We start from the raw sequence: 24,550 nt of genomic DNA on the forward strand, positions 1-24,550 counted from the left end.
ACTGTGAGAAAAGAAGCAAGTTCCTTTATAGTTATCTTAGCAACAAACGCTAAAACATTCTTTGTCAAAGACATTTTGCACATAATAAAGTTGCGTGAGAAAAGACTCGTACTACTATAGGCGATATTTGATGTTTAATCGTGCCGGCTTGATACTCATTCTCACTATGATGATTTGTATGAAAGCAGCCCTCAGGGGTAAACCTGGCTCAAGCGATAGAAATTAGCTGTGTGTGTGTGTGTGTGTGTGTGTGTGTGTGTGTGTGTGTGTGTGTGTGTGTGTGTGTGTGTGTGTGTGTGTGTGTGTGTGAGAGAATGAGTTGCTAAGTATTTAATAGGCCATGGGTCTGTATGAGCCACAATGGAGATCTCTGGAAGGAGGCTGATGAAAAGAGAAAACTATTTACTACTGGGAGAGAACTGTTTGGCGCATGTTAAACTATGGCCAGCGATTCATTGTCTCTGGTGTCTATCATTTAATAGGCCGGTTGACGTAATGAAAGAGAGCGGACCCACCTTCTGCCACTCCAGAAAAAAGGGACCCGGCCTTATCTGCATTGAGAAGCGGCATTTAGAGCCTCTCGGCCAATCACGGCACGGCTCCTATAGTAAAAAGAAAAAAAAGTGCAGAGAGTGCAGGCCCTAAAAAGAGGAAGAGGAGAGCACTGTTGTTTTCTCCCTCCAGACTTTAATGAAGTTGGCCTGGTCACTCCCAGGGAGAGATTTAAGGAGAGTTTAGTGTCATTGAGCTGTGACTGGAGCTGGAGGGAGAGAGAGAGAGAGAGAAGTGTCAGGGTTAACCGTGTGAACAGGATGGTCTCAGGCCAGTGGCGCAAGAAGACGAAGAATATGGCTGGGTCTCTTCCTCCTGCTCCACAGGGGTTTGGGAGCACGGGGAAGAGCTTCCTCATTGACAATCTGCTGAGATCATCAGGGACGGCGGCGGCGGCGGCCATAATTGCGGAGGAGGGGAGGATAAGCGGATATCATCATCATCATCATCATCGGAGGCAAGCACCTTGTTGTGAATCCCCACGGAGGACGTCCTACTCCTGGGGCCTTCAGCATGGAGCGTACCCATTGATCAGCCATCAGGGCCAGGTGCTTCCACAGTACTGTCAACAGGTCAAAGACCTCCTAGGCAGCCCTTTTCTGCCAAACACAGGTAAACCAATATAGTTTTAACAAATCTAATGTACCTCTTCCTTTCCCCCCTCTTCCTTTTCATTGTTATTTTATTTGTCTGTCTGTCTGTCTGTCTGTCTGTCTGTCTGTCTGTCTGTCTGTCTGTCTGTCTGTCTGTCTGTCTGTCTGTCTGTCTGTCTGTCTGTGTGTCTGTGTCTATTTCTCCATTTATACAAAAATAATTGTCATGCATTGTCTATTTCCATTGTCTATGTATTGTCTATTTCTCCAACCAGTTTGATTTTTATAATCTATTCAACATGTTTTTCTTTCACGGTTTATTATCAGCTAATAACAAGGAACACAAATGTCCATACTGTACCTGCCATTAACTGTAACGGCTCATAGATCGTACAGACAAATATTCTACCAAATGAGCAATACATAATATAATTAGTTCAAATTCAATAGTATTATTAAACAATATTTTTGTTTATCTTCACATCACATCAGCTTTAAAAAAAAATATATATTAATACTGAAATGTTGAAGTTGTCTAAGTAATTGAAATTGTTACTAATCAAGTAATTGTGTGTTTGAATTTGTACTTACGAGGCTCAGTGGTTAATGTATTGTAAACTAAAATCACCGTTTTCTCCTCCACAATGCCATACATGTCTTTGCTCTAACAGTAAAGGACATTTCAATTTCAAGTAGCTCTAGCTTCATGATGCTGGCAATTCACAGTTTTGTGTGTAATTTAAATAAGCAAACTTAACTACTATACAATTCAACCACTTCAGTGTAGATAGATTGTACCATAGATTGATTATAAACAGACTATGGTAGCTCCACAGGTGCATTTGATTTTGAGTCTGAGCCAGGAACTCTCAAAGTAAATGAGTAGATAGTGTAAGGTTGCTTTTATTGATCGCTATGACATGTCATACAGTATCTTTGCTTTTCTCGTAAATCATTGTCCTACTTGATCATGCTACAGTGTCACACAAAAGTAGCAGATCCACAAGCTCGAAACGCACAAAGCTACGCCTTTAACAGACGTTCTTATCAGAGTGACCAGTGGTGGAAAGTAGCGAAGTACATTTACTCAAGTACAAAAATAGCCAAACTACCAGCTCACAACATGTTACACTGTGAGCTTGTGGATCTGCTATTTTCTAAAGATTTTGAAAACAAAAAAGCATTTCTACTTTAAGTCGCTTATTATTGCATTGGTGGAAGAGTATTTCTTCCACCAATGAGAGTGAGTATATGTGCTACCATGTGTTAACTGTAAAACTGTACAAAAGGAGCAGGAGATATATTTCCTCATGCACAGTAAATTCCCTGAGTGTTAAACCTGCAATCTGGGACTTATTTGAAAGAATAAGTTATTTTAATCTGTATAGACTAGACTAGCATGTACATTATAATTAATTGGTCATGTGCAGTGGTTGGAGGTGGTCTGAATTGAGGATGTATAGTCTTGCCGTCACAGACAGATAACTGTTAGGTGGTCTGATTCATAGTCCCTATACTTACTAGTATACTCCATTGAGAACTGTAGGATACTTTACTGGTTGACATGGGGCGACTGTGGCTCAAGAGGTAGAGCAGGTCGTCCAATGATCCATGGGTCGGCGGTTCGAATCCCGGCTCCTCCTGTCTACATGTCGAAGTGTCCTTGGGCAAGACACTGAACCCCAAATTGCTCCCGATGTGCTGGTTGGTACCTTGCATGGCTTCCGCCGCAATCGGTGTATGAATGTGTGTGTGAATGGGTGAATGTAATGCACAATCTATGTAAAGCGCCTTGGATAAAGGCGCTATATAAATGCACCATTTACCATTTTATAGTACTGCCTGAGGCTAGTGAATACAATCTCTTTGCTTTGCTCTCCTCTGGCAAAGCAAGGGATTGTGCTTTGGAAGTACAGCGTAGGTTTGGCCTCCCACGTGGTAGACCCTGGTTCAGAAGGGTATTTAGTCCAGTTTTCTTGGAGTTTGTTACAGATATGTGGTGCATAAAAAAACATACTGCTCCACCCACATTTATCTTTGGTTTTTAGGGACAGATGGCAGACGACCTGAGAGATGTGGATGGTTCATGATATCACACACGGTCAGAAATGTATTTTGGCCCTGTAGGTTTAGTTCACCCTCTGAGGGTGTACAAGATGTAATCAAAGGGTACATTTATATATAGTGCCTTTATCCAAAGCACTTCACAATGTGTATTACATTCACACACACAAGGCACCAACATGTTCATTGGGAGCAAATGGTGGTTCCGTGTCTTGAGCAAGAACACTTGGACACAAATCCAGGGGGAGCTGCATTTTTTGGGGGGTGGCGGATGTTACGGGATTTTGGTGGAACTATCGCTCAAGGAAATTACGTTGACGCTTTACAAATCTGTTTACATTCTCCATGTGAAATATATATCGTATCCGGGGGAAATACATCTGGCGGCCCGACACTTCCGCCGATACACTCTCTGCTTTAGGTCGTGACCAGGCTTTTCTCTTCGCAGATGAGTAAGGCTGGGACCGAGGCTAGGGGGAGCTGAGGATCTAACCGGAAACTTTACGCTTTATCCCAAGCGATCGCTCTACCTCCTGAGCCACTGCCGCACGGCCCCCTTGTACATAATGTACTCATATGTACCTCCTGAGCCACTGCCGCACGGCCCCCTTGTACATAATGTACTCATATGTACCTCCTGAGCCACTGCCGCACGGCCCCCTTGTACATAATGTACTCATATGTACCTCCTGAGCCACTGCCGCACGGCCCCCTTGTACATAATGTACTCATATGTACCTCCTGAGCCACTGCCGCACGGCCCCCTTGTACATAATGTACTCATATGTACCTCCTGAGCCACTGCCGCACGGCCCCCTTGTACATAATGTACTCATATGTACCTCCTGAGCCACTGCCGCACGGCCCCCTTGTACATAATGTACTCATATGGGTCCATTTAGTTACAATCATTGTGCACACTGAGAGTTAAATTAACACTTCGGTGTGGCATGCATATATACGTGTACTATCACAGTGGGTGTGGGGTTCCAGGGGGTCCCCAGTAAAAAAATTGTTTAAACCAGTTGAACAACTTTAACCATACATCAACAACAAGCTCACAATGTGATGCGTTGTGAGCTTATTGAACTGAACATGGAAAACCTTTGAGAACCACTGTTGTGTTGTTCTGGCAGCAAATTTTAGTCACCTGGAATGTTTTAGTGTTAGTCTAGTTTTAGTCGACTAAATAACATAAGATTTTAGTCGACTAAATCTACAGTTGATTTAGTCGACTGAAATGTTTTTTGGCGGGCCTTGATGCCGTCGTAATGACTGTTTTTTTCAATTGCTGAAAATAGCCGATCTACTCTACTTTGTGAGCTTGTAGATCAGCATGCAACTAATTGTAAAATGACTGGATCTCTTGTCCATTAGTCCCTTCCTAACATTTTAGTCTAGTTTTTTATTTGTTGACGAAATTGTCAGTATATTTAGTCTTAGTTATTTAGTCTTAGCTTTAGTCATCATAGCTTAGTTTTTATTTAGTTTCCATTTAGTTTTCGTCAGTGGAAAAAGGTAGTCGACGAACATTTTTAGTCTTAGTTTTAGTAGACGAAATCAACACTGGAACCACTGTACCATCACATCTTGCTACCACATACTGCATCAACAACAGTACAACGTATTAGTAGAAGTAGAAAGTAGAGTGCCCATGTGGCGCAATAGTAAAAGTGCCTGCCCACCATTGTGGAGGTTGTGGGTTCAAATCCACCATGGTGTGTGTCTATGGTTCCCAAACTGTGGTGCGTGCACCCCTTGTGGTGCGCGAGCGCCTTCTAGGGGGGGGGGGGGGGGGGACGACATGAAAAGGCTAATGGTGGTGGAGGAGTAGGATGAAGGCTATTATATATCGTCCTTGTGGGTGCTCCTCGCTGGCAGGTGAGTCGGTATAGGATACAACAGCGGTGACAGAAATGTGTGTGGGGAGGAATTAAATACATGAATTGGCATGAAACGGCTCAAAACAAAAAAGTAGACAGTAGAAGCTATTATTTGGCGTTTTAAACATTGTGTTATACTTTAGCTATTAAAAAATAGCAGATCTACAAGCGCGGCACCGAGTGCCACGCTACAAGCTTGTAGGTCTGCTAGTTTTGAAAAATCATCAAAATGTGGCACAAATCTTTGAATATATATTTCAGAGCGAACATTTTTAACTAAAATATTTGCTTCTGGCCTTCTGGGGGGTCCTTGGAACTTCATATTTTGAGATGGTGGTCCGTGGCCCAATAGAGATAATTCTGGGGGTCCTTGACATGAAAAAGGTTGGCACCACTGACATAGAAACATAGGTTTTTCAGAAAAAATTTAGGATTTAGAAGCCTTTTTTTTCAGTCCGAAATGGATTAATATGAAACTATGTACTTTGTGTATGTGTTTCCCTGCAGGCATGGTGCTGAGCAGCAGTGTTTTCCTGCAGGGCCCGGCGACGCAGCAGCAGTACCTCCTGGCAACGTGCTGCGGTGGGTCCAGCCCGCCTCCCGTCTTCCCCAGTGAGTGTTGTGTTGCGTTGCATGGCCTCATCAGCCATGCATCATCAGCTCCCCTCTATAGAGCCTTCACCGCGGGGGGCTCTCCGCTGGCTTTCTGCAGCTAATTACCAATTGCTACGCCAAGGAGCTAATTCTCCGCTCAACTACTGCACAGCACTATTCATGGCCATTCACGGTTGTTTAGGGTGGTGGATGGGGATGTGTGTGTGTGTGTGTGTGTGTGTGTGTGTGTGTGTGTGTGAGGGGTCCCCCCCGGGGACCCTCCCTCTTTGTATTCTCGGATACACACTTTCGCTGGTATATATGTGTGCAGAGCTAACACAGATCTTGTCTTCTGTCAGATTAAGATTACATTTAACAGGCCTGCAGACTCTTGATGCTGAGCTGAGGGAAGGTTGTTTTAAAACATTGTATTTCCCACCTCTCATATTCAAATGTTTGGCTGTGAATGTAAAAAAAGAAAGAAAGAAATAGAAAGGAAATTGTTTTTACCTTTTAATTTCGGACAAAATGTGAACGCTCCAAGAGTATCATCATTGCATCATCATTGAGTAATTAGAAGTCTCATTTCTATGCATGTGATTCATGTGTGTAATCATTCTGCAAAAAAGTTAAATTCTGCTGTTCTTCCATGGCATTCTGCACAGCACTGAGTAGTGTTCATTTGTTACCCATTTGTACCTCTGAGAGTGACCAAATGGACCCAAGGGTTACATTTGGTTACATTTGGTCACTCTGAGTTAAATTAACATTAATACAGTCTTATCAGGGGCTAAAAGAGATGGTTGCTACATCCAATGATGTCAGTCAAGTGAGGTAGAAAACAGCACGGTGGTTCAGAAAGCCTTCAACCCCCCCTGGCCCTCCGAGCTATACCCTTAATGGGCTGACACTTTCCCACAGTGCCCAGCAACGCAACAATGCCAGGTCTGGTCCGTGACCAATCGCCACTTTCACTCCAGCATCCACACGCGACCCCACTGCAATTTTTCAACTGCAGCAATGAACTCCGCTGAGCACAAAAAAAGAGACTCTGCATCCATTCCTCTGCAGAAGAACAGGGCTGTGCCAGGAACATCCCCCTTGCCCCATTGTGTAGTTAAAGAGCCTCGCTGCAACAACCCCCTCCTTTCACCCCCCAGCCCTGTCCTTCCAAGTCCATTCGAGGCTTCTCCACTGGGACCATAAAGCATTCAATGAAGGTGACTTTTATAGACTTATTTGAGATCATCTTCGCATACAAACCGGGCTTCATACCTGCGAGTGAAAAGATTTAGTGCCGGGGCACTGAGCCGGAGAGAGCGAGCGCTGGCCTTTGCTCTGAGCCGGCCCATTGTTGGACGTCCCACAGGGGCCACATGGGGAGAGACACACACGTAGCCCACGACTGACCCGGTAATCGGCCGTTTAAGTGGAAGCCTTTGTGTCCCAATAGGGGAGTGAAGAGCGTGTCCGAGCCTGTTATGTGCTCCCTAGAGGTGGTCTGTGTGCAGATTTGTCGTACAGATTAAAAAGGCAACACTGAATGGTTTGGATAAATCGTCCCACTTGACTTTTGTTGTGCGTGCACCTGTGAGTGAAGCAGCGTGGGATTGGCCCTCAGAGTTCACCAAATCCCCCTTTTACCCCAGTGGAAAGGCCTTTCAATTCTCTCTTTAGTCACCCCCAGTTTGTTAAATTGGACAGATTGGAGAGAAACCCCCATGAGTGGAGAATGAGTGATAAAGTAAGTGTGGCCAAAAACAAGTGTCATGTTAGGATTGAAAAGCTGGTCGATTTGGTACAGTTGGGGAAAGTGCACATCGTTTTTCACGTGAACAAAGCAAGCATTTGAAAAAGAAAATGGGGAAAACAACTTTTTTTCCCTACACTTGAATCCTATACTTACTTGACCGGTGCTCCCCTGGACTATATTCTTTTGATATAGAGTCTACATCAAATATCTGCTGAAAATAGTTATAAGCGGACAATGCGTCATGTTGTAACGTATTGTGAGCTTGTCGATGTACTAGTTTCACTGAATGTTTGCCCATTAAGAATAGGAATGCAAGGGTTCATGTGGTTATGGTTTTAGCCATCTTGCTCCATTATACTTATTACATTACTTCTTATGTCGTCTCCTGTTTGCCACTTGTGCCTCCTACCTATTTGTCATAATTATACTGTATATTTGCTTGACAATGACGAGGCCTAAGGCCTAGGTGCACATTGGGTCAAAAAGCAAATAATTGATTTAACTGACAATGAAAATGTACCGATGAAACATTACAGATTATTCTCGTTGTGTCAAGTTGTCAACCTGGTTGCCAGGGGGGGTTACAATGCATTCACAAAGCAATTGTGTGTGTGTCCCCCCTCCTCCTCCTCCTCCCCCTTTGACCATCATACAGAGGAAGCCAACCTTTCAATGTGGCCCCACAACATGAGCACCAAATCCCGCCGAGGGATCCTGAGGAGGGCCGTGTTCTCTGACGACCAGCGGAAGGAGCTGGAGAGAACGTTCCGGAGACAGAAGTACATCAGCAAGACAGACAGGAACAAACTGGCAGCTCACCTCAGCCTCAAGGAGTCACAGGTAACCTAATCTTAGCGACTTTACTACGGTTATCCTTCTCAAACGTTTACGTGTCAAGGACCCCCCCCCCCCAAATTCATAGATATTTGGTTACGGAACCCCCACCTGAGTTTTCCAAAAATGTTCAGAAATAGCGGATGTACAATGATGTATTTTTTGGTTGATGTATTTCATTGTTTTGTATTAGTGTGTTTATATTGTAGGCTATTATTGTCTTCAGGACCCCTTCAAAAACAACATGCTACAGTACATCTCAAGGGGTTATTATTCCTAATCAAAGACAATCCATAAACAGAAAAAAAAGAAAATGTCTGGAGTGCTCTTTGGTTGGGGACTCAAAACGTGCAATAAAAAGATGCTCTTTGGTTGGTAAAAAAAAGACTTTATTGAGATGGCTTATCATTGCTATTTCATCACTGAATTGAGTTCAAAGCTATGATGGGGAATCGGGGATAACCCATGCGTTGACTAGTGGCCCCATGGCCTTCTTCAGGGTATGGCCATCCCAAAGCGGAAGCCCAATGTCTATCTATCATCCTGGTATATATAGGTGAAGATCTGGTTCCAGAATCGCAGGATGAAGTGGAGGAACTGCAAGGAGAAGGAGGTCCAAAGCGCACGCTCTCCCATGGACGAGCTGTTGGCCCAGGGCCTCTCTCCAGAGGAGGAACCCCCAGAAGCAGCGCCTTTAACCACACCATCAGTCAGACCATCGCCTTCACAGAACAACACTGCCAGGGAAAGGGAGAAGGAGAGGGAGTCCTTGCCGGCAGGTGTTTCCCTGCTGCGCTATAACTCCCCCTGCCGCCCTGGAAAGACCTGTACACAACCTGAGACTCTGACGCATGCGCTAAGTCCACACTGATTTGTTTATACTTGATATCGTTGCTGTCGGATCCCCTTATCTCCATACGTATGAGAGGTTCGATCATACAGTACAGCGTCACACAAAATAATCAAAAGTAGCACGCAATGCACTTTGAGCATGTAGATCTGCTACTTTTGCCTTTTTTTTTTATTATCCTGAAAGGTACAGTTTTGGACATGAGAGGATTCCATCCGACCGAGACGATATCGTCACTGTTGGGTGGAAACCTTGTATGTCCCCAAACTGTTACTTTTCAAAGAATGAGGAAAACAGAGAACCTCTGTTCCAAAGGATCCAATTTAGTTATCATTTAGTCACAAGCTCTTAAAACACACGGAACAGACTTAACCACTTTCACTTATACTTTCAAATGTATTTAGTGGAACTAGCAGGCCTACAAGTTCACAACACTTCGCATGCATTGTGAGCTTGTAAATCAGCCATTTTCCGCTAGCCTGCGCTTGTGCGACACGTGTAGTGCATGGCGAAGTAGCAGGAGCATTCATTTACGAAAACACCTACTGTATGTTGTAATACATGGAGATATGAGGTTCCTGCCCCGACAGCGACGATATATGTGTGGCATTCTCCTGGTGCTCTTATTCAGAGTTTCAGTCGGCCACTCAGCCACGACATAAACATTGTTGATGGACACATTATTAGCTGATTGTGACCATCAAACCGTGGCTGTGACTTGGCTACCTTGCCAGCCGAGCCAAGTCTGTAAGAGAGAGAGTTAACAAATGTGTGTGGATGGAAAACACGTCTTGCAAAGACTAACACTCATTATAATCAGTGTATATCACTGCATTTGTCTTGTTGGATACAGGAAGAACAGGCACCTGATCGAGAAGTCCTGGGCACCTCTATGTGAAATTGCCAATTTCCCCTCCCCTCAAAAATGTGAAAAAAGTAAAGAATAATACTATAGCATGCTTTGAAAATGGTATATGATTTGAACATGCACGGTACAGACCAAAAGTTACCTTATACTTACCTTAAATTGTCCATTAACTGTCATCTGGGGACCCCCCAAAGCCATGTGGGGACCCCCCTGGGTGTCCTGACCCACAGATTGAGAACCACTGCTGTACAGCATCGTCAGAGGTAAATATTATCACTCTTCAGGAAATGGAAGAAAAACTAAATCTGTGTTTCAATGCTCGGAATCTGATTGGGAATCTGATCGGGAGCAAGAAAACGTTGCTATTATTTATATCCATATCATGATATTATATTAGTCTGTGATTATTGTCTGTGATTTTGGATATTGTATTATTGTGATATGGCATAAGTGTTAATATAAATATTGGACCGGGAAAAAAATCAGTATCGGCAGATACTCAAAATAAAATGATCGAAATCGGATCGGGGCAGAAAACGTGATCGGGACATCCCTAGCTTTTTTCATTCCATTTCCTGAAAAGTAACGCTTTTGGACTTTTCCAAAAGCGTTCCCGCCAGCGACGATTTGCATTAGCTATTATCACTGTAAGAGGCTTTCCCCTCCAATGCGTCATATTTACTAAGCTTTACACTAAAGCTTTCTTTATTATTAAAACATATTTTTGAAGTCAAATTTCACTCTGTATATTTTGTACATTTATCTTCTTCTTTGTTTTTACTTTTTTAACTTTGATACCTGTATCGACTGTAAATAAAATCTTTCAGGGAGCCCTGATTATTGACTCATCTTCACATCTAGAACTTCAATCAACCAGTAACCAGAACGGTTGGTACAACAACCTAGTCGGACCATTTTTTTCCTGCAGAACTAGTTATGCAAAAACTGTTAAAACGACAGAGGGACTTGAGCCACGAGAGCCACCACTCCTGCTCTCACTAGAAGTACAACGAGGACCTGTTTATCCAACTCGAGAACCGTTAGCCCCACCGGCTTCAAGTTCGACACACGCATTCCACACCACCACAGGGGGTGCGGTGCCCGGTGTCGAGGCGGTCGGACCCACGGTTGTCCAGAACCGCCCCAAAAAGGCCTCTGCCCGGGCTCTGGACCGGGCCCCTCCCTGCCCAGCGTCCATATAGGGAGCTGGCTTGTTCTGACCTCAAAACACTCCATATTTGGGCATGCCTGACACAGAACTCCACAAGCTGGCTGCATAAACTCCATATTTGGGCATGCCTTACAAAGAATATATGGGCATCAAAGGGAGACAGACATAATATCTGGGTGGGGCATGCATTTCAAACTTACATCATTCCAAGTAGGCCTGTGCCCAACGGGCACCGTTGTAGAGGCTCCAATGCCAAACGGTGAGGATGCGAAGCCCACGACCATTGGCCAAAGGGCGGTGCACTCAAATGAAAATGAAAACTTTGACCACGCATAGCTCATGAACCGTTTGACCGTCAGCAATGAAACAAGTAGCATACTCAAGTAGCGTGCTCTTACTTTTGACCTCTGACCTTTAGATCACCTAAACTCACCCCCCCCCACACACACAATTAAAACCGACCCTGTCGCAATTACATGGTCTTCATGCCTTCTTGCTTGGTCCCGCCTTATCGTTGCTTGCAGCTATATTTTCGAATTGTATTTGCACGACGCATTCATCTAAAATGACGCATTAAGTCTGGATTCCTTCCATCTTTGGAGTGTGCGGTCCCTTCCTTGTCTCCAAAGGAATATACATATAGGCCTACATAGGCCTATATAGACTGTAGGCATATATTTATGTTACATAAGATTTTTTGTTATTATATGTAGCCTAACATAAATCTTCTCAGTTACATAAATCTTCTCTTCTGGGGGAGGGGTCCCCTGGCAAAAAACATTTTCAGATGCGGTCCGCTGCCAAATACATAGGCCTATGCATTTTGGGGGTCGTTGACAACTTGACAAGGGAGACACTGCATGCCTGCATTGATTGCCATCAGTGTCATATGATCTGTGGTCAGATGCTTTAAATTCACAGCACTGTCCACAAGATGGCGCTGAGAGAATGAAATATAGCCTACCGTGCACAGTATCAAGTCTGTTAGGACCGCTGTGGAGAAAGTGCAGCAGTCCATTCATCTACATTAGCCTCATAGTATAATGTGCCTTAGTACTTTTTTGGCCAAATTGACATTTCTGCCTAACTCTACATAGTATACTGTTGCTCGAGTGTGCCTTATTAGCCTACCTGATGTCCTCAGCCTAACAGAATGCTTTGTTACATTCAAAAAATGACATGGCCAATTATGCTATGAAGCTAACTTTTATTCTAAGATGGCATAATAAGTGGCTACGTTACATATACATATGCATAATTTATTCTCACTACTGCTGCTGCTGCTGCTGAGTCCTAAAGCTCTCTGCTGCTGTCTGGGTATGACTGCTGCATAAGGTGGTGTCCACATGAGGACGTATTCTGCGTTACCCGGGCAAGTATTTAGCCAATCTGCCCTTTCCACCACACGGAGACAGCGTTTTTGGGGACTTAATTTTGAAACCACCTCCCAGAGTGGCAAGCTTTGGAGACAGTACAGTACAGTACAGTACAGTACAGTACAGTACAGTACAGTACAGTACAGTACAGTACAGTACAGGACAGTACAGGACAGTACAGTACAGTACAGTACAGTACAGTACAGTACAGTACGAGTAGTATGTGTACTACAGTACAGTACGTATAGTTGCACCGGTGAGTACACACAGGAGTGATTTTTTAGTGCAATTGAGGTCAGAAAACAAAAAATCACATCTGTGTAAAGTGAGGGGCGCTAGCCCCTCCTATATTCAGCTATAGTGTAGAACAAACATTGACATGCCATTGACAATGAATGGAGAATTTACGTCATATGTAGGCCTAGACGGGCAAATCAGCAATTTTCGTCCTACACAACGAAATTAAAAGGTTTGAGAACCACTGGTATTGTAATTGTATGCCATTGCCTACATACATACAGCAGACGTGACGTCCACACATACCAGCTGACAGTGTGATACAAACCGGTTCCGGAAACGCTTCCAAATGTGATGGAACCGATTCCGGTTCCTCAATGTTGGATCTGGTTCCTCCGATTCCCGGTGCACGGCGTCGAGCCACTCAGATGGATAGGCTGTTGTCCAGAACCATATATGGGCATACTGTATAATATGTAGGCTGGTGTCTATAGAACGCTGATCCACACCCAAAGGTGTGATTCGCCGAGTGGGAAGAGAGTTTGGATCAGCGGATCTAAAACAAAAAATCCCAATATGGAGTAATCAATAATGACGTCATAGACTTGCGTAGACTACATATTTGGGCATGCCTGTCATGGAACTCATATATGGGCATAAAGGGACGCAGACAGTAAGACAGTAAGAGTAGTATAGGCCTACTAGTAGGCCTAATTATAATAACATAATAACATTTGAAATTAATATATTCCATTCCATTCCATTCCATTAATTAGGAACATGCCATTATGAATGCAAAACACTTCTATCACTAAACATCTAAACATCTTCTATGTTTAGACAAGGTCGACTCAATATGACCTTGCAACAAAGTTATGCAACAGATTGTTCCCAAAGGAAATGTGAGATGAGGTTTTTTTTCCCCCATTGAAGTCACCACACACTCCTTTTGTCTCTGTATGATAAACGTTATGACCAGGAGCATCGTATACTGAATCATCCATCTGTTTACTTTTACAGAAGCACACACAGAAAAACACTTTTGCTGTCCTGTGCTGTCCTTGCCGTGTGTGTGTGTGTGTGTGTGCGTGCGTGCGTGCGTGCGTGCGTACATGTGTGCGTGCGCGCGCACCTGCGTTGGCGTGCGTGTAGCTGAGTGTGCGTTGGTGGGTGCACGTGCGTTTATTTATTACTTTGTAGTCTTGTCTGGGAACATGTTTTAATGACTTATTTTCCTGGTGGCACTTTAGGAAATGACAACTTGTGGGCAATAGAAAGTAATTACATTTCCTGTGTCTGGACCCAGCAGAAATGCATTATTAATAATGAATATAGATGCAGGCCTAGAAGATGTGATTCTCTGGCTTCCGTTTAAAGGCGTGGGGGGTTGCTTGTCTTTGTTTTACAGACAATAGCCGGTCACTGGATGCCCGCCATGGTTCAACCATGTTATCTGAAATGGAGCTGTATGGGTCATCAAATAAAACAAGATTTTAGTAGTCCATTGAAATAATTCATTTAATTTGAGGGTTAAGGATTATTTTAAATGTAATAATGCAGTTAAATAAATAAATACATGATCGTATTTACAATCTGATCCATGCTCGGCTGGAAATTCACTGGATTGGTTTAAAGATTGGGCCTCAGATGAGTTAAGAATTCAGAATCTCAACTAAAGACCCTGTTGTCTACATATTGACAAGAACGTGAAAGAGGAGAAAGTGGTGCAGTCAGCTGGGGCATTAAGGCCACTGTGGCCAGATTCATACTTTGGCTATTTTTGAAATATTTTGAAAAGAGTCATAACTCATAACACGTAAAACACAACATACATTTGGGGGTCCTTGAGATAAAAAATGCTTAAGAACTACTGACATACTGTAGTAGCATATTGACATTATGCTTTTGCCAATGTGGCCCATATACTATATATGCATTTCCATAACATTTTGACAGAGCGGAACTGATGAAATTCTGCATCCCATCCGCAATAATGGAGTAATATAGGCCTAATACCAGGCTGGAGACGAGAGACCGCTCTCTGGTCCATCATGGCAGGACGTTGAATGTCAGAGAGGATTTGGAGTCTGTCAGACAATCCCAATGGTGTCTGCTTGCTGTTTCCTTGATAACAGCCTCTTCTTCACTCTGTCATGCTCTATGATGCTTCCTGGACTCATATAGCCTACAGTCTCTCAACAGGACATGTTGAATGAAAAGCCTTCTACTAACGTCCAGCTGGTCTGCAATTTGTTATGGAAATGTTGTGTGTGTGTGTGTGTGTGTGTGTGTGTGTGTGTGTGTGTGTGTGTGTGTGTGTGTGTGTGTGTGTGTGTGTGTGTGTGTGTGTGTGTGTGTGTGTGTGTGACTGTGAACTGACAACTGAAATGTAATGCAGTATGATATACTAAAAACAACATATGCACATATGCATGTAACTTTCTTCTATACCCCAGATTTTAACCCTGTTTCTTGCAAAATTCTTACCATTGAACTAATATAGAGCCGACCTGCTTGCTCAGGGGAAAATTGCAATCGTGTTAGATCCTTTGTCTACATGACATGACCTTCGACACGATATGTCTCAAACTCTCAATAGAAGAGCAGTGTTACAAAGGCCCTGGACTATAATTTATTCAGAGTAGTTTAAGGACATACAATACACCTCCAGGCCACTAGGTGGCAATCTGTATGCTAAACACAGCATAGAGAGGAAGTGCAGTCAGCATGTTTAGAGACTCAAGTGCCTAGCTTAGCCAGCTAGCCTCAGTAGAGTTTGTTTTCATTCAGTACAGGTTAATTGTTCTGAAGTTTGAGTTCATGACTAAAGTGAGTATTACAATTATTCAAGACTGCAGAAAGTAATATTATGGCCTAATTGTGTTTCATGCTCCAACCTATGTGTCATGTTTGTTTATGTTATTGCCTGATATTTGGTTATTTCAACTATGCCAGTGGTCTCTGCATGCTGTAGCTACATTATTCAGCTATTTAATGCTAGCTGGTTGTCAGCAGATGTCAGAGTGTACTGATGTCAGAGTGTACTGAAATGTGATTGTTCTACATATAGATTTAAGGTTTATAGTTGATATGTGTATTGTTATTTAAGCTGCAGTATGGTTTGCTAATTAGCTATATTGTGATGTTTAATGTTCCTTTCAGAAACCAACAACAACTTTATTACACAACAATGCAACTTGTCTGACCTGCATTATGTTATTAAAATGCACCAAAGAGGACCATGACTCCTGTACTTTTATTGGTACCCTAGCCCCTTTCGAGACCCTCCGTTACCGTTTCTGAATTTTGGACATCGGTACCCCAGGGTCCCTCAGTACTTATTCCACTCTCCATGGGAGACAGATGTACATACCCTCCATTCACGCTGTGCTGCGCTCCGCTTGAGTGTCGGTGAGATGTTTCAAAGATGCATAAAGCGGCTATAGGAGACAACGGAAACGTGGAAGAAATCGCATTAACACAATCGGTGCCGGAAGTCCTTCAAAATAGGAGCTCTGGGGTGCCGGAAAAACATGGCCGCTTTTACTCGGAAAGCCATGATCCGGAAACAATCACTTTACATAGCTGGCTTACATTGCGATCGTTTTAGTTTATACAATATATGATCCAAAAAGCGTTCATATTTTGCGGGAGAGACGGATGAGGAGCAGAAATGAAGCGCCAGTATATTGATCCGTTCAACACCACGGAAAGCGCCCTGGATTAGGAGAGACGAGTCATTCTTTCCGCCGCGCTAACGGCTAACTCAATGATAAGCTAACATGGGGACAGAGCGGAGCATACGGTAGCCGAGAGGTGAACTGACAAATAAAAGAAAGGGAAAAATTCAGAATATTCTTATCTCGCCCCGTATCATTGAGGATGTGCTAGGACGTCCTCACACGTCTTTAGGACACGTCGATTGGGACCCCTAGGACGTGCTGACACGTCGGATGGACGGAAACGGTTAAGCGCCGATGCCGTTAAGTATTTTTAAGTTTTGGCTGCTCTGAAATTCTCGCTTCCTCACTTCCCATGTCCCGCCTCCCACGACACAACAGCATTATAAACATCTTGCATGCACGCGGTCGGCCAATCAGAGGCAGTAACTAGGACGTGCAGCTAGCCAGTCTCGGTGCGGGAGGCGGTACAATGGGAAGTCAATAAGGAAGTGAGGAAGAGAGAATTTCAGAGCAGCCAAAACTTCTAAAAAATACTTAACGGCATCGGCGCTTAATGTGATTTCTCCCACGTTTCCGTCTCCTATAGCTGCTTTATGCATCTTTGAAACATCTCACCGACCCTCAAGCGGAGCGCAGCACGGCGTGAACGGAGGGTATGTACATCTGTCTCCCATGGAGAGTGGAATAAGTACTGAGGGACCCTGGGGTACCGACGTCCAAAATTCAGAAACGGTAACCGAGGGTCCCAAAAGGGGCTAATTGGTACCCCTGAGGTGAAGCAGAGCAGTATCCAAACCCAGCTATAACCAGCCCAATTGGCAATTGATTAAGTTACCGTATACGTATAATCGTATATTGTATTAGCATACCGGAAGGGAGGTTCCCATTTTGATTTCCCATTTTTGAGTGCCTAATTGCTCCCGATGAGTAGGTTGGTGCCTTGCACGGTTTCCTCTGCCATCGTTGTATGAATGTGTGTGTGAATGGTTGAATGGAATGCACAATCTATGTAAAGCGTCTTGGATAAAGGCACTATATAAATGCGCCATTTACCATTTTACCCAAAATAGCTGTTCTACAAGCTCACAATGAGTTGTTTGTGACCCGTTGATGTTGATCTGCTGTTGACCTATTTTGGCAATGGTCCACCCCAGAATAGGGATGCTGGGGTTCAAGTGGTTAAGCCATAATTTATACATCAGTGTACAACAAAATAGCTGATCTACAAGCTCACAACTCGTCACATCATGATGCATTGTGACCTTGTAGATCTGCTCTTTTCACAATTTTCAAAGATTTCTGCAAAACGTTTGAAAGCCAATAATAAAACATGCCTAAAATAGGGGGGCAAAATGGTTGACCATTTATACATTATGGATCAATAGTGTGGACTGTTATTCGTCTGTGGCATTATAGAAAATAAAAATTGGTCCCATGGACGTGAAGGATGAAGTAATATCTGTGCATAAAACATAAGCGCATAAAGACTGCACTGGGGCATGCATCTCACTAGATAGGATCTTGCTGTGCCATCTAAATAAAGATTAAGCCAGGCCTTATGGGTCAGATCGGCCTCTTATTTCCCCTGGCAAAAACTCTGGGAACTCGGATTACTTATTTCCACAATTTAACTTTTTATGGTTTTGAGGGGCGCTAGCCCCTCCTATGCACAGCTTTGTGTGTGTGTCCGTACCACGGAATGTGATGATTTGATTGACTGAGCACGGAATGTGATGTATGATGATAAAGGTGCCCCTCACTTCACACATGTGTGATTTTTTTCCATAAAATAATGGCCTATAGCCTACTTGATCATATAGTGTCACGCAAAAGTATAAAAAATGACAGATGTACATGCTCAAAATGTGTTGCAGATTATATATTTGAAAAATACCCAGCATAATTTTTGGGAAGGCTAGCCCTTACATACCCACCGCCTCACTGCTAAAATCTAAAATATCTAAAACCACATATTGCACACAAAGACACATTTCGAAAGTGTTAACTTCTAAATCTTCTAAACGTCATTAACATATATATTTTTTTCAAAAAGGGTGTAGTGAAATGAAAAATACGTTTTTCACACTTTTAGACCATCTCCGTGGTCATCATATGGGCATACCTAACAATGGATGCCAAAAAAATGGGAATATTCTAATTTTTGTGTGTTTTTATATCAAAAGTCCATAAAATATATTTTTTATTACTTCCTGAAAACAAAAACGTGCTGCGTGATGACGTGTCGAGGCCCACTCGATAAAAGCCAATAAAAATTAAGCTCACCCGTTTAATTCCCCATATCTCCGCATCCGTCCAAACAGGCAAACACAGCTGCTACTGATTACAGTAATCCTCCATTTTTATTCCCATTCAAGATAACATCCAGAGAGTGTATTACTCGGTTTCAACTTAATCATCACGCTAAAATATGTATCTGAAAACATTATAGGGTAGAAATAAGCCACATAACAGTAAACTGGTACAGCTGGCCGTCTATCTGAATTGTAAACAAACACACAGCATGCTACCGTCCCATCGCCTGAAGGGATGCGACTCTCTGATTGGTTCAGAAACTTCAGACCGGTGTTTCAACTTGAAACCATTTGAAACTTAAAAATACAATGTCCACCATTTCCGTTGCATTACACCTTTAAGTTTACCTTCAAGTAAAAGTATTTAGGACGCCCGTTGAGACGATTCTACTCTATGGCTCCGAGACATGGACACTTTCAAAGAAATTAGAGAAACGGTTGGATGGCATTTACACCCGCCTTCTAATGAGAGCGCAAAATTTGTCTTGGAAGAGCCACCCATCAACTAATCTAATATACGGCAACATTCCGTGTTTCTTCACTAGTCCGATCCAGAAGAACACAGTTTGCCGGCCATTGCTACAGAGCTGACAATGAGATTATATCTTCTCTGGAATCCTGCCTCAAAACAGACCAGAGGTAGAAAACTGTCGTTCCCTGATGTCATCGCTAGAGACACACGCATCAGTAAGCAGGAACTGGGGATGGCAATGAAGGACCGGAAAGTCTGGCATGGCATTGTGAATGTGAAATCCTTGATTTCGACCGCGGCCGAAAAATTATGATGATCATCATGTATTGGCTACTTTTTTTTATATGTATTATAGGCTAGCTTTCCTTTATCTTTGTATGTATCTTTTCAGTTTTTATCCTTGCTGCAGCAGTCCCTCTCTCTGTCTCCCCCATTCCTGAAAACAGTGAATGATTGGAGCTTGCACAAAACATAATTTCACACAATTCTTGTAGGCTACCTGTAAACCTATGGTGATGTGACAATAAATCACTCTGATTCAATAAGCAGTAATTGGGAGCTCGAGGGAAAACTCTTAGTTAATGGGCTCTTCAATGTTTTCCCAGGCCAACCTCAGATGATACATGGATGACCCCCACCTACATAATATTGTGTAAATGTGTTTTGCTATTTAAACAAACATTAAAAACGCCATTGACAATGGGCAGAGTTTAATGTTTGTTTAGTCGCTAACACAAACATTAAATGCCATTAACAATAAAGAGAGTTTAATGTTTGTTGTGTCTGTTTGTTTTACATCACCATTACATCACTTAATCATAGCAACATGAGTTAGACTTTAATATAGTAGCGCCACTCACTTCACACAGGTGTGATTTTTAAATATAGAGTCTCCTCTGTCATACAGCTGGCTGGCATGTATTGCATACATAGAATTGTCAAGTTGGTTGAGAAACAGACGGATACATTAATGTTGTGATCCAGGCATGGTCACTGAAATTTGCAGCCAGCTCTGCACGTTTTTGAAATTTAGAGAATAGATGTGCATGGGTGTTTCTATAGCAACCCCCCCTACAATAAAAATAAAGAACTGGGTTTTTGAGTGGTGGTAGGTGAGAGTGCACTGACGGTCTGTAGTGTACCAATGCAAAGTTCAGACTCAGAGTCATCAAAGAGACATTTAGATAGATGAAGGAAGAAAGGAGTGTCTGTCCGTCTCTGGTTTTCCTGATTGCTTCGAAGCCATTACGAAATATGGTATAGATTCTAGAAAGATGGCAGAAAGTGGCCTTGGTGATAATAATTCCACATTTACAGGGTTACAATTGCTCCTCCTATGCCAACCCTCTCAGCTTCCCTATACCATCTCATTTAAAAATGTGCTGGATATTTTCAGACATATTTAAAAATAAATAAAACATTAATTAAACAATAACTTGGCAGCCCCCCACCAGGCCCCCTGTAATGATTGTGAGGACCCCCTAGGGGGTTGAATAAGACTAATGGCCTAAGCATGCTAATTAGAAACTAGTTAACCTAATGGTGAATGTTACCAATATATTTTATTTGTTTGTGGTTGTGGACTTTAGTATGTTCTATTGTACCAGTTTTGCCTGAAGAAGGTCTTTGACCGAAACGTTGCCTAAATAAAGTTCGTATCGCAAGTACAGACGGTGTGCAGGACTATTTTTCTGAATACAAAGTAACACTGCAATTTTGTGAGCTTGCAGTTCAGCTTTGTTGCAATAAGGGCCACAGATTCCTGTTAACCCCTTAGAGGGCCAAGGCTGGCCAGGTTATCTAATAATGAGGTGGCAATTAAGGTCAGGTGTTGTTGTGCTGACTGGGAGTGACAAACCAACATTTTAACTGCTCTCTAGGTGCTTAATGTGTTCCAATTATATTTGTGGACAGTATTTTGCAGTTTTTTGTTGCTATATGATGGCCTGGGCAATTGTCTGCAAGGCCAGTGTTTTTTTTGGCATGTGTGTCTAAACAAATATCACCACCAGCTAAATTAAGGACTTTAAGGTTTTCAAAAGTTTAAGCATATTTTGATTAAATCCTCTTGCATAATTTTGAATTGTAACTTTGTTTTTTTTGTATTGTGTGATAGGCCTATTACTATTATTAGCCCACTTTTAGTTAACCCTTCCATTGTGTTAGGGTCATTGTTGACCCGTTTTCAAGTGAAACTTGAATTTTTTTGGAACAAGGCTTCATGATATCCTCAGAAACAGCTAATTTAACGCAACAAAATTAATTATCACCTTTTTAGTTAGCGTAATTATTTTGGCCCCCCTAAGCCCCCCGTCCAAAGAAGCCCAATTGACTGACTTCTATGTAAACCAAGATACATTAGCCCCCTCTCTAAATAGCCAGCACTCCCATAGCACCGCTAGTCACCATTTTCTGGAGCCATCGCTGTCCAGAACTGCCAAAAAAGGCGCCGACACCTGTCCAATTTCCAGGCTCTGCCTGAGCCAATTGATTGCCATGGCAACCCCCACACCTGCCATTTGACAGTCAGTTTGCACTATTCAGACATTCTCCACAGACGTTTAATATGGACTTTCCACAATCGCCGAATCACACCCCCCCCCCCCACCCCCCCATATACCCATGTGGCCAGGCTCATATATGCCCATATACTGAACATCGGATATAACAGGTATTGCATTGATTGATTGATTGATTGAAAATTGTATTAACAGTTTGCAGAATTACAGTACATTTCAAGCACAAACTCAATACAAAGGCTGTTAACTGTGAGTGGACGACCCAATTAAGCATTACACTTGTTTACAACAGGGTCCACCATGTTCAATTCATCAAAACATTTAGAGACGTACAAATAGACACTTCTATATAGACAAAAAACAGTACAGGAATTCATCATAATGGAGGTAAAAAGGGAAAAGAAACATATACAGTGAGGGGAAAAAAGGGGTGGGCGGTGGGGGGGGATTCAGATTTTACGGGGGCCAGTTTCGAATTGCAGCCATCCGTAGGTGCCCTTTGAGAGCGGTTTTGAAGTCAAGGGATTCGCATGTCTTAATGACTGTTGGTAGGGCGTTCCACATTTTGGTGGCATAGGAGCGAAAATAATTTAGTCCCTTGTTTGTGCCGAATCTGGGTTGAACATGGTTCGTTGCACTCCCTCTGGTGTTGTGGGTGTGGACTTCGTTAACATTAAGGAAGTATCTACACAGGTACATGGGTATCTTGGTGGAGTATCGAATCTTGTGGACCAGACCCATTGCAAGATGCTGTACTCTGTCGCCAACCCTAAGCCATGCCAGTCTGTCAAAGTGGGCAGGGGTGATTCCCAACTTCCATCATTCCAAAGTAGAATGGTGCCCGGGCCTGGGCCGTGGCACAGCGGTCCAGGCACCCTGGCTGGTAATCCAGTTAGGCAGTGTGCCGCGGGTTCCACTCCCGGGCGATCCCGACGGCCATGTCACCCCCCCCCCCCCCCCCATCTCTCTCCCCATTTCCATACAGTGTAAAAAGCCACAAAAAAAGAATGGTGCGCGTGTGCCACTCAGTAGGCCTGCGTTCCCCCATAACTTTAACTTTAACATAACTATAATATTAGTCTATTTTTGCCAGATAACATCATTATCCATTGTCTTCATTAGCCTATAGGTAATGTAATGATTTAATTTACATTTTTTCATAATTGAAAACAAGTGCTATATTGAAGCTTGAATCCCTAACCCAAACACAAAATCATATTTTAAATAGGCTAAGTGTTTACATGGATTGGATATCCATATGAAAAATTCAATTCTGATAGTATTTTGGGCTACTATATAGTATAGACGTATATTATCGTATACGTCTCTAAATGTTTTGATGAATTGAAAATGGTGGGCCCTATTGTAAACAAGTGTAATGCTTTATGGTGTTGTCTACTCACAGTTAACAGTTTTTGTATTGAGTTGTACTTGAAATGTACTGTAATTCTGCAAACTATCAATCAATCAATCAATCAATCAAAAGCAAGGGTTAAAGTAGCCGGCGGGATAAAACGAGCGCTCCCTGGGATACAATATTGGCATACGGTACAGGCCTACTTCTCCCACTATTGACACCAGGGGGCGTCCGCGTCAATGGGTCCTCCTCTCCTCTCCTCTCCTCTGCTCGGCTGGGTCCCCAGCCCCACAGCTCTCTCTCTCTCTCCCTCTCATCCACACTAGTAGCCTCTATACAGGAGCGTCTTCTCCTCAGACGGGTGGTGAAGCGACAGCCAGCATCCTTCCTTTGTTTTCATATAATAGCCACCTGTACTGCGGACGGACAGACAGACATACAGGCTCAAATGGAGTAATATCTTCTCCCCCCCACCCCCCGGACGCGTGTTGTTTTTTCTGTTGCAACATTGCCTTGGACATCTAAGTTCTGATGATGAAGCCAGCTGCTCTAAAAATCTGGGATTGCTAATAACATCCTCCTGCGCTACAGTACAGTGTGTTGGTTACAGACCTCGTTCGCATGTGATTGAAGCAACATTTGTCTCTTGGAAGTGGGGGAAAAACATGGACTGATTCTTTTTGTTCTTCTATTTTCACCATGGGAATATCACGGCTATTTCTGGTCCTCAGTTTATTTGGCGTCGCCTCAGGTAGGAACACGTTGCTTTGCCATTGATCATGAAATATAGATTGTTTTGCAGTGAATAATAGTCTGTATAACAAAGTAGTCATAGGCTACAAACACATTTCGGGAGAGGGTTTGTGCTGTATTGTGTGAAGCCTAGGAATTTGCCCTACAGTAGCCATGTAGCCTACAGTTGATGTATCATTTTTTTATAGCCTATAGTTGATTATACGCACGTGCATCTCCTTTTCAGACAGCAATATGGACTGATTGTATTCGGGTTTTTTTTAACGAGGCATCAAGTTGAGTCCAAACTTGACTAAATTATGTTTGTGTGTGTTCAGAAGTTGTAGGTTTCGGGGTTGACCCTGCTCTGCGCATCAGCGTGTTTGACGAACTGGCGGTTGGAGATGAAGGCTTTGATGGAGTTACACAGGTCCAGGGATTCCACAGCGAGTCCAGAGCTTTCCACTTCCAAGGTACAGTAACGTCTGATGTAAGACATGTTTGCACTGCAGTCTGCAGTACCATGGGTTGCACTCATAGTGCACTGTCTGAAAATAGATGATCTACAAGCTGTGTGACACCTGCACAAGTAGGCTATAGCCTATAATCATCCTTTAGTTTAACACAACCTGCTTTGCACTTGTACCAAGTTGAGCTCATGATGCATTCTTGTGGTTAGTGCCTGCTGAAATGACAGTGT

General features: G+C 43.0%; 2 protein-coding genes across 2 annotated transcripts in view; both read left to right on the forward strand.

Moving 5' to 3' along the window:
* Positions 1–812: 812 nt before the first annotated feature.
* Positions 813–17,104, forward strand: dbx2 (developing brain homeobox 2; the record flags this gene model as incomplete). Its single annotated transcript, XM_079502252.1, has 5 exons — positions 813–1,164; positions 5,600–5,704; positions 8,095–8,279; positions 8,830–8,982; positions 17,045–17,104. 5 exons carry the CDS (start codon positions 813–815, stop codon positions 17,102–17,104), a joined length of 855 nt encoding a protein of 284 aa, XP_079358378.1.
* The window catches only part of nell2a (neural EGFL like 2a), a 202,852-nt gene continuing 193,841 nt past the window's right edge, over positions 15,540–24,550 (forward strand). The window contains exon 1 of the mRNA XM_079500915.1: positions 15,540–15,604. The gene's annotated coding sequence lies outside the window, so the exon portion shown is untranslated. The remainder of the gene's footprint in view (positions 15,605–24,550) is intronic.

This window comes from Electrona antarctica (assembly GCF_951216825.1).
Source record: "Electrona antarctica genome assembly, chromosome: 5".
In the NCBI taxonomy this organism is placed as follows: Eukaryota; Metazoa; Chordata; class Actinopteri; order Myctophiformes; family Myctophidae; genus Electrona; species Electrona antarctica.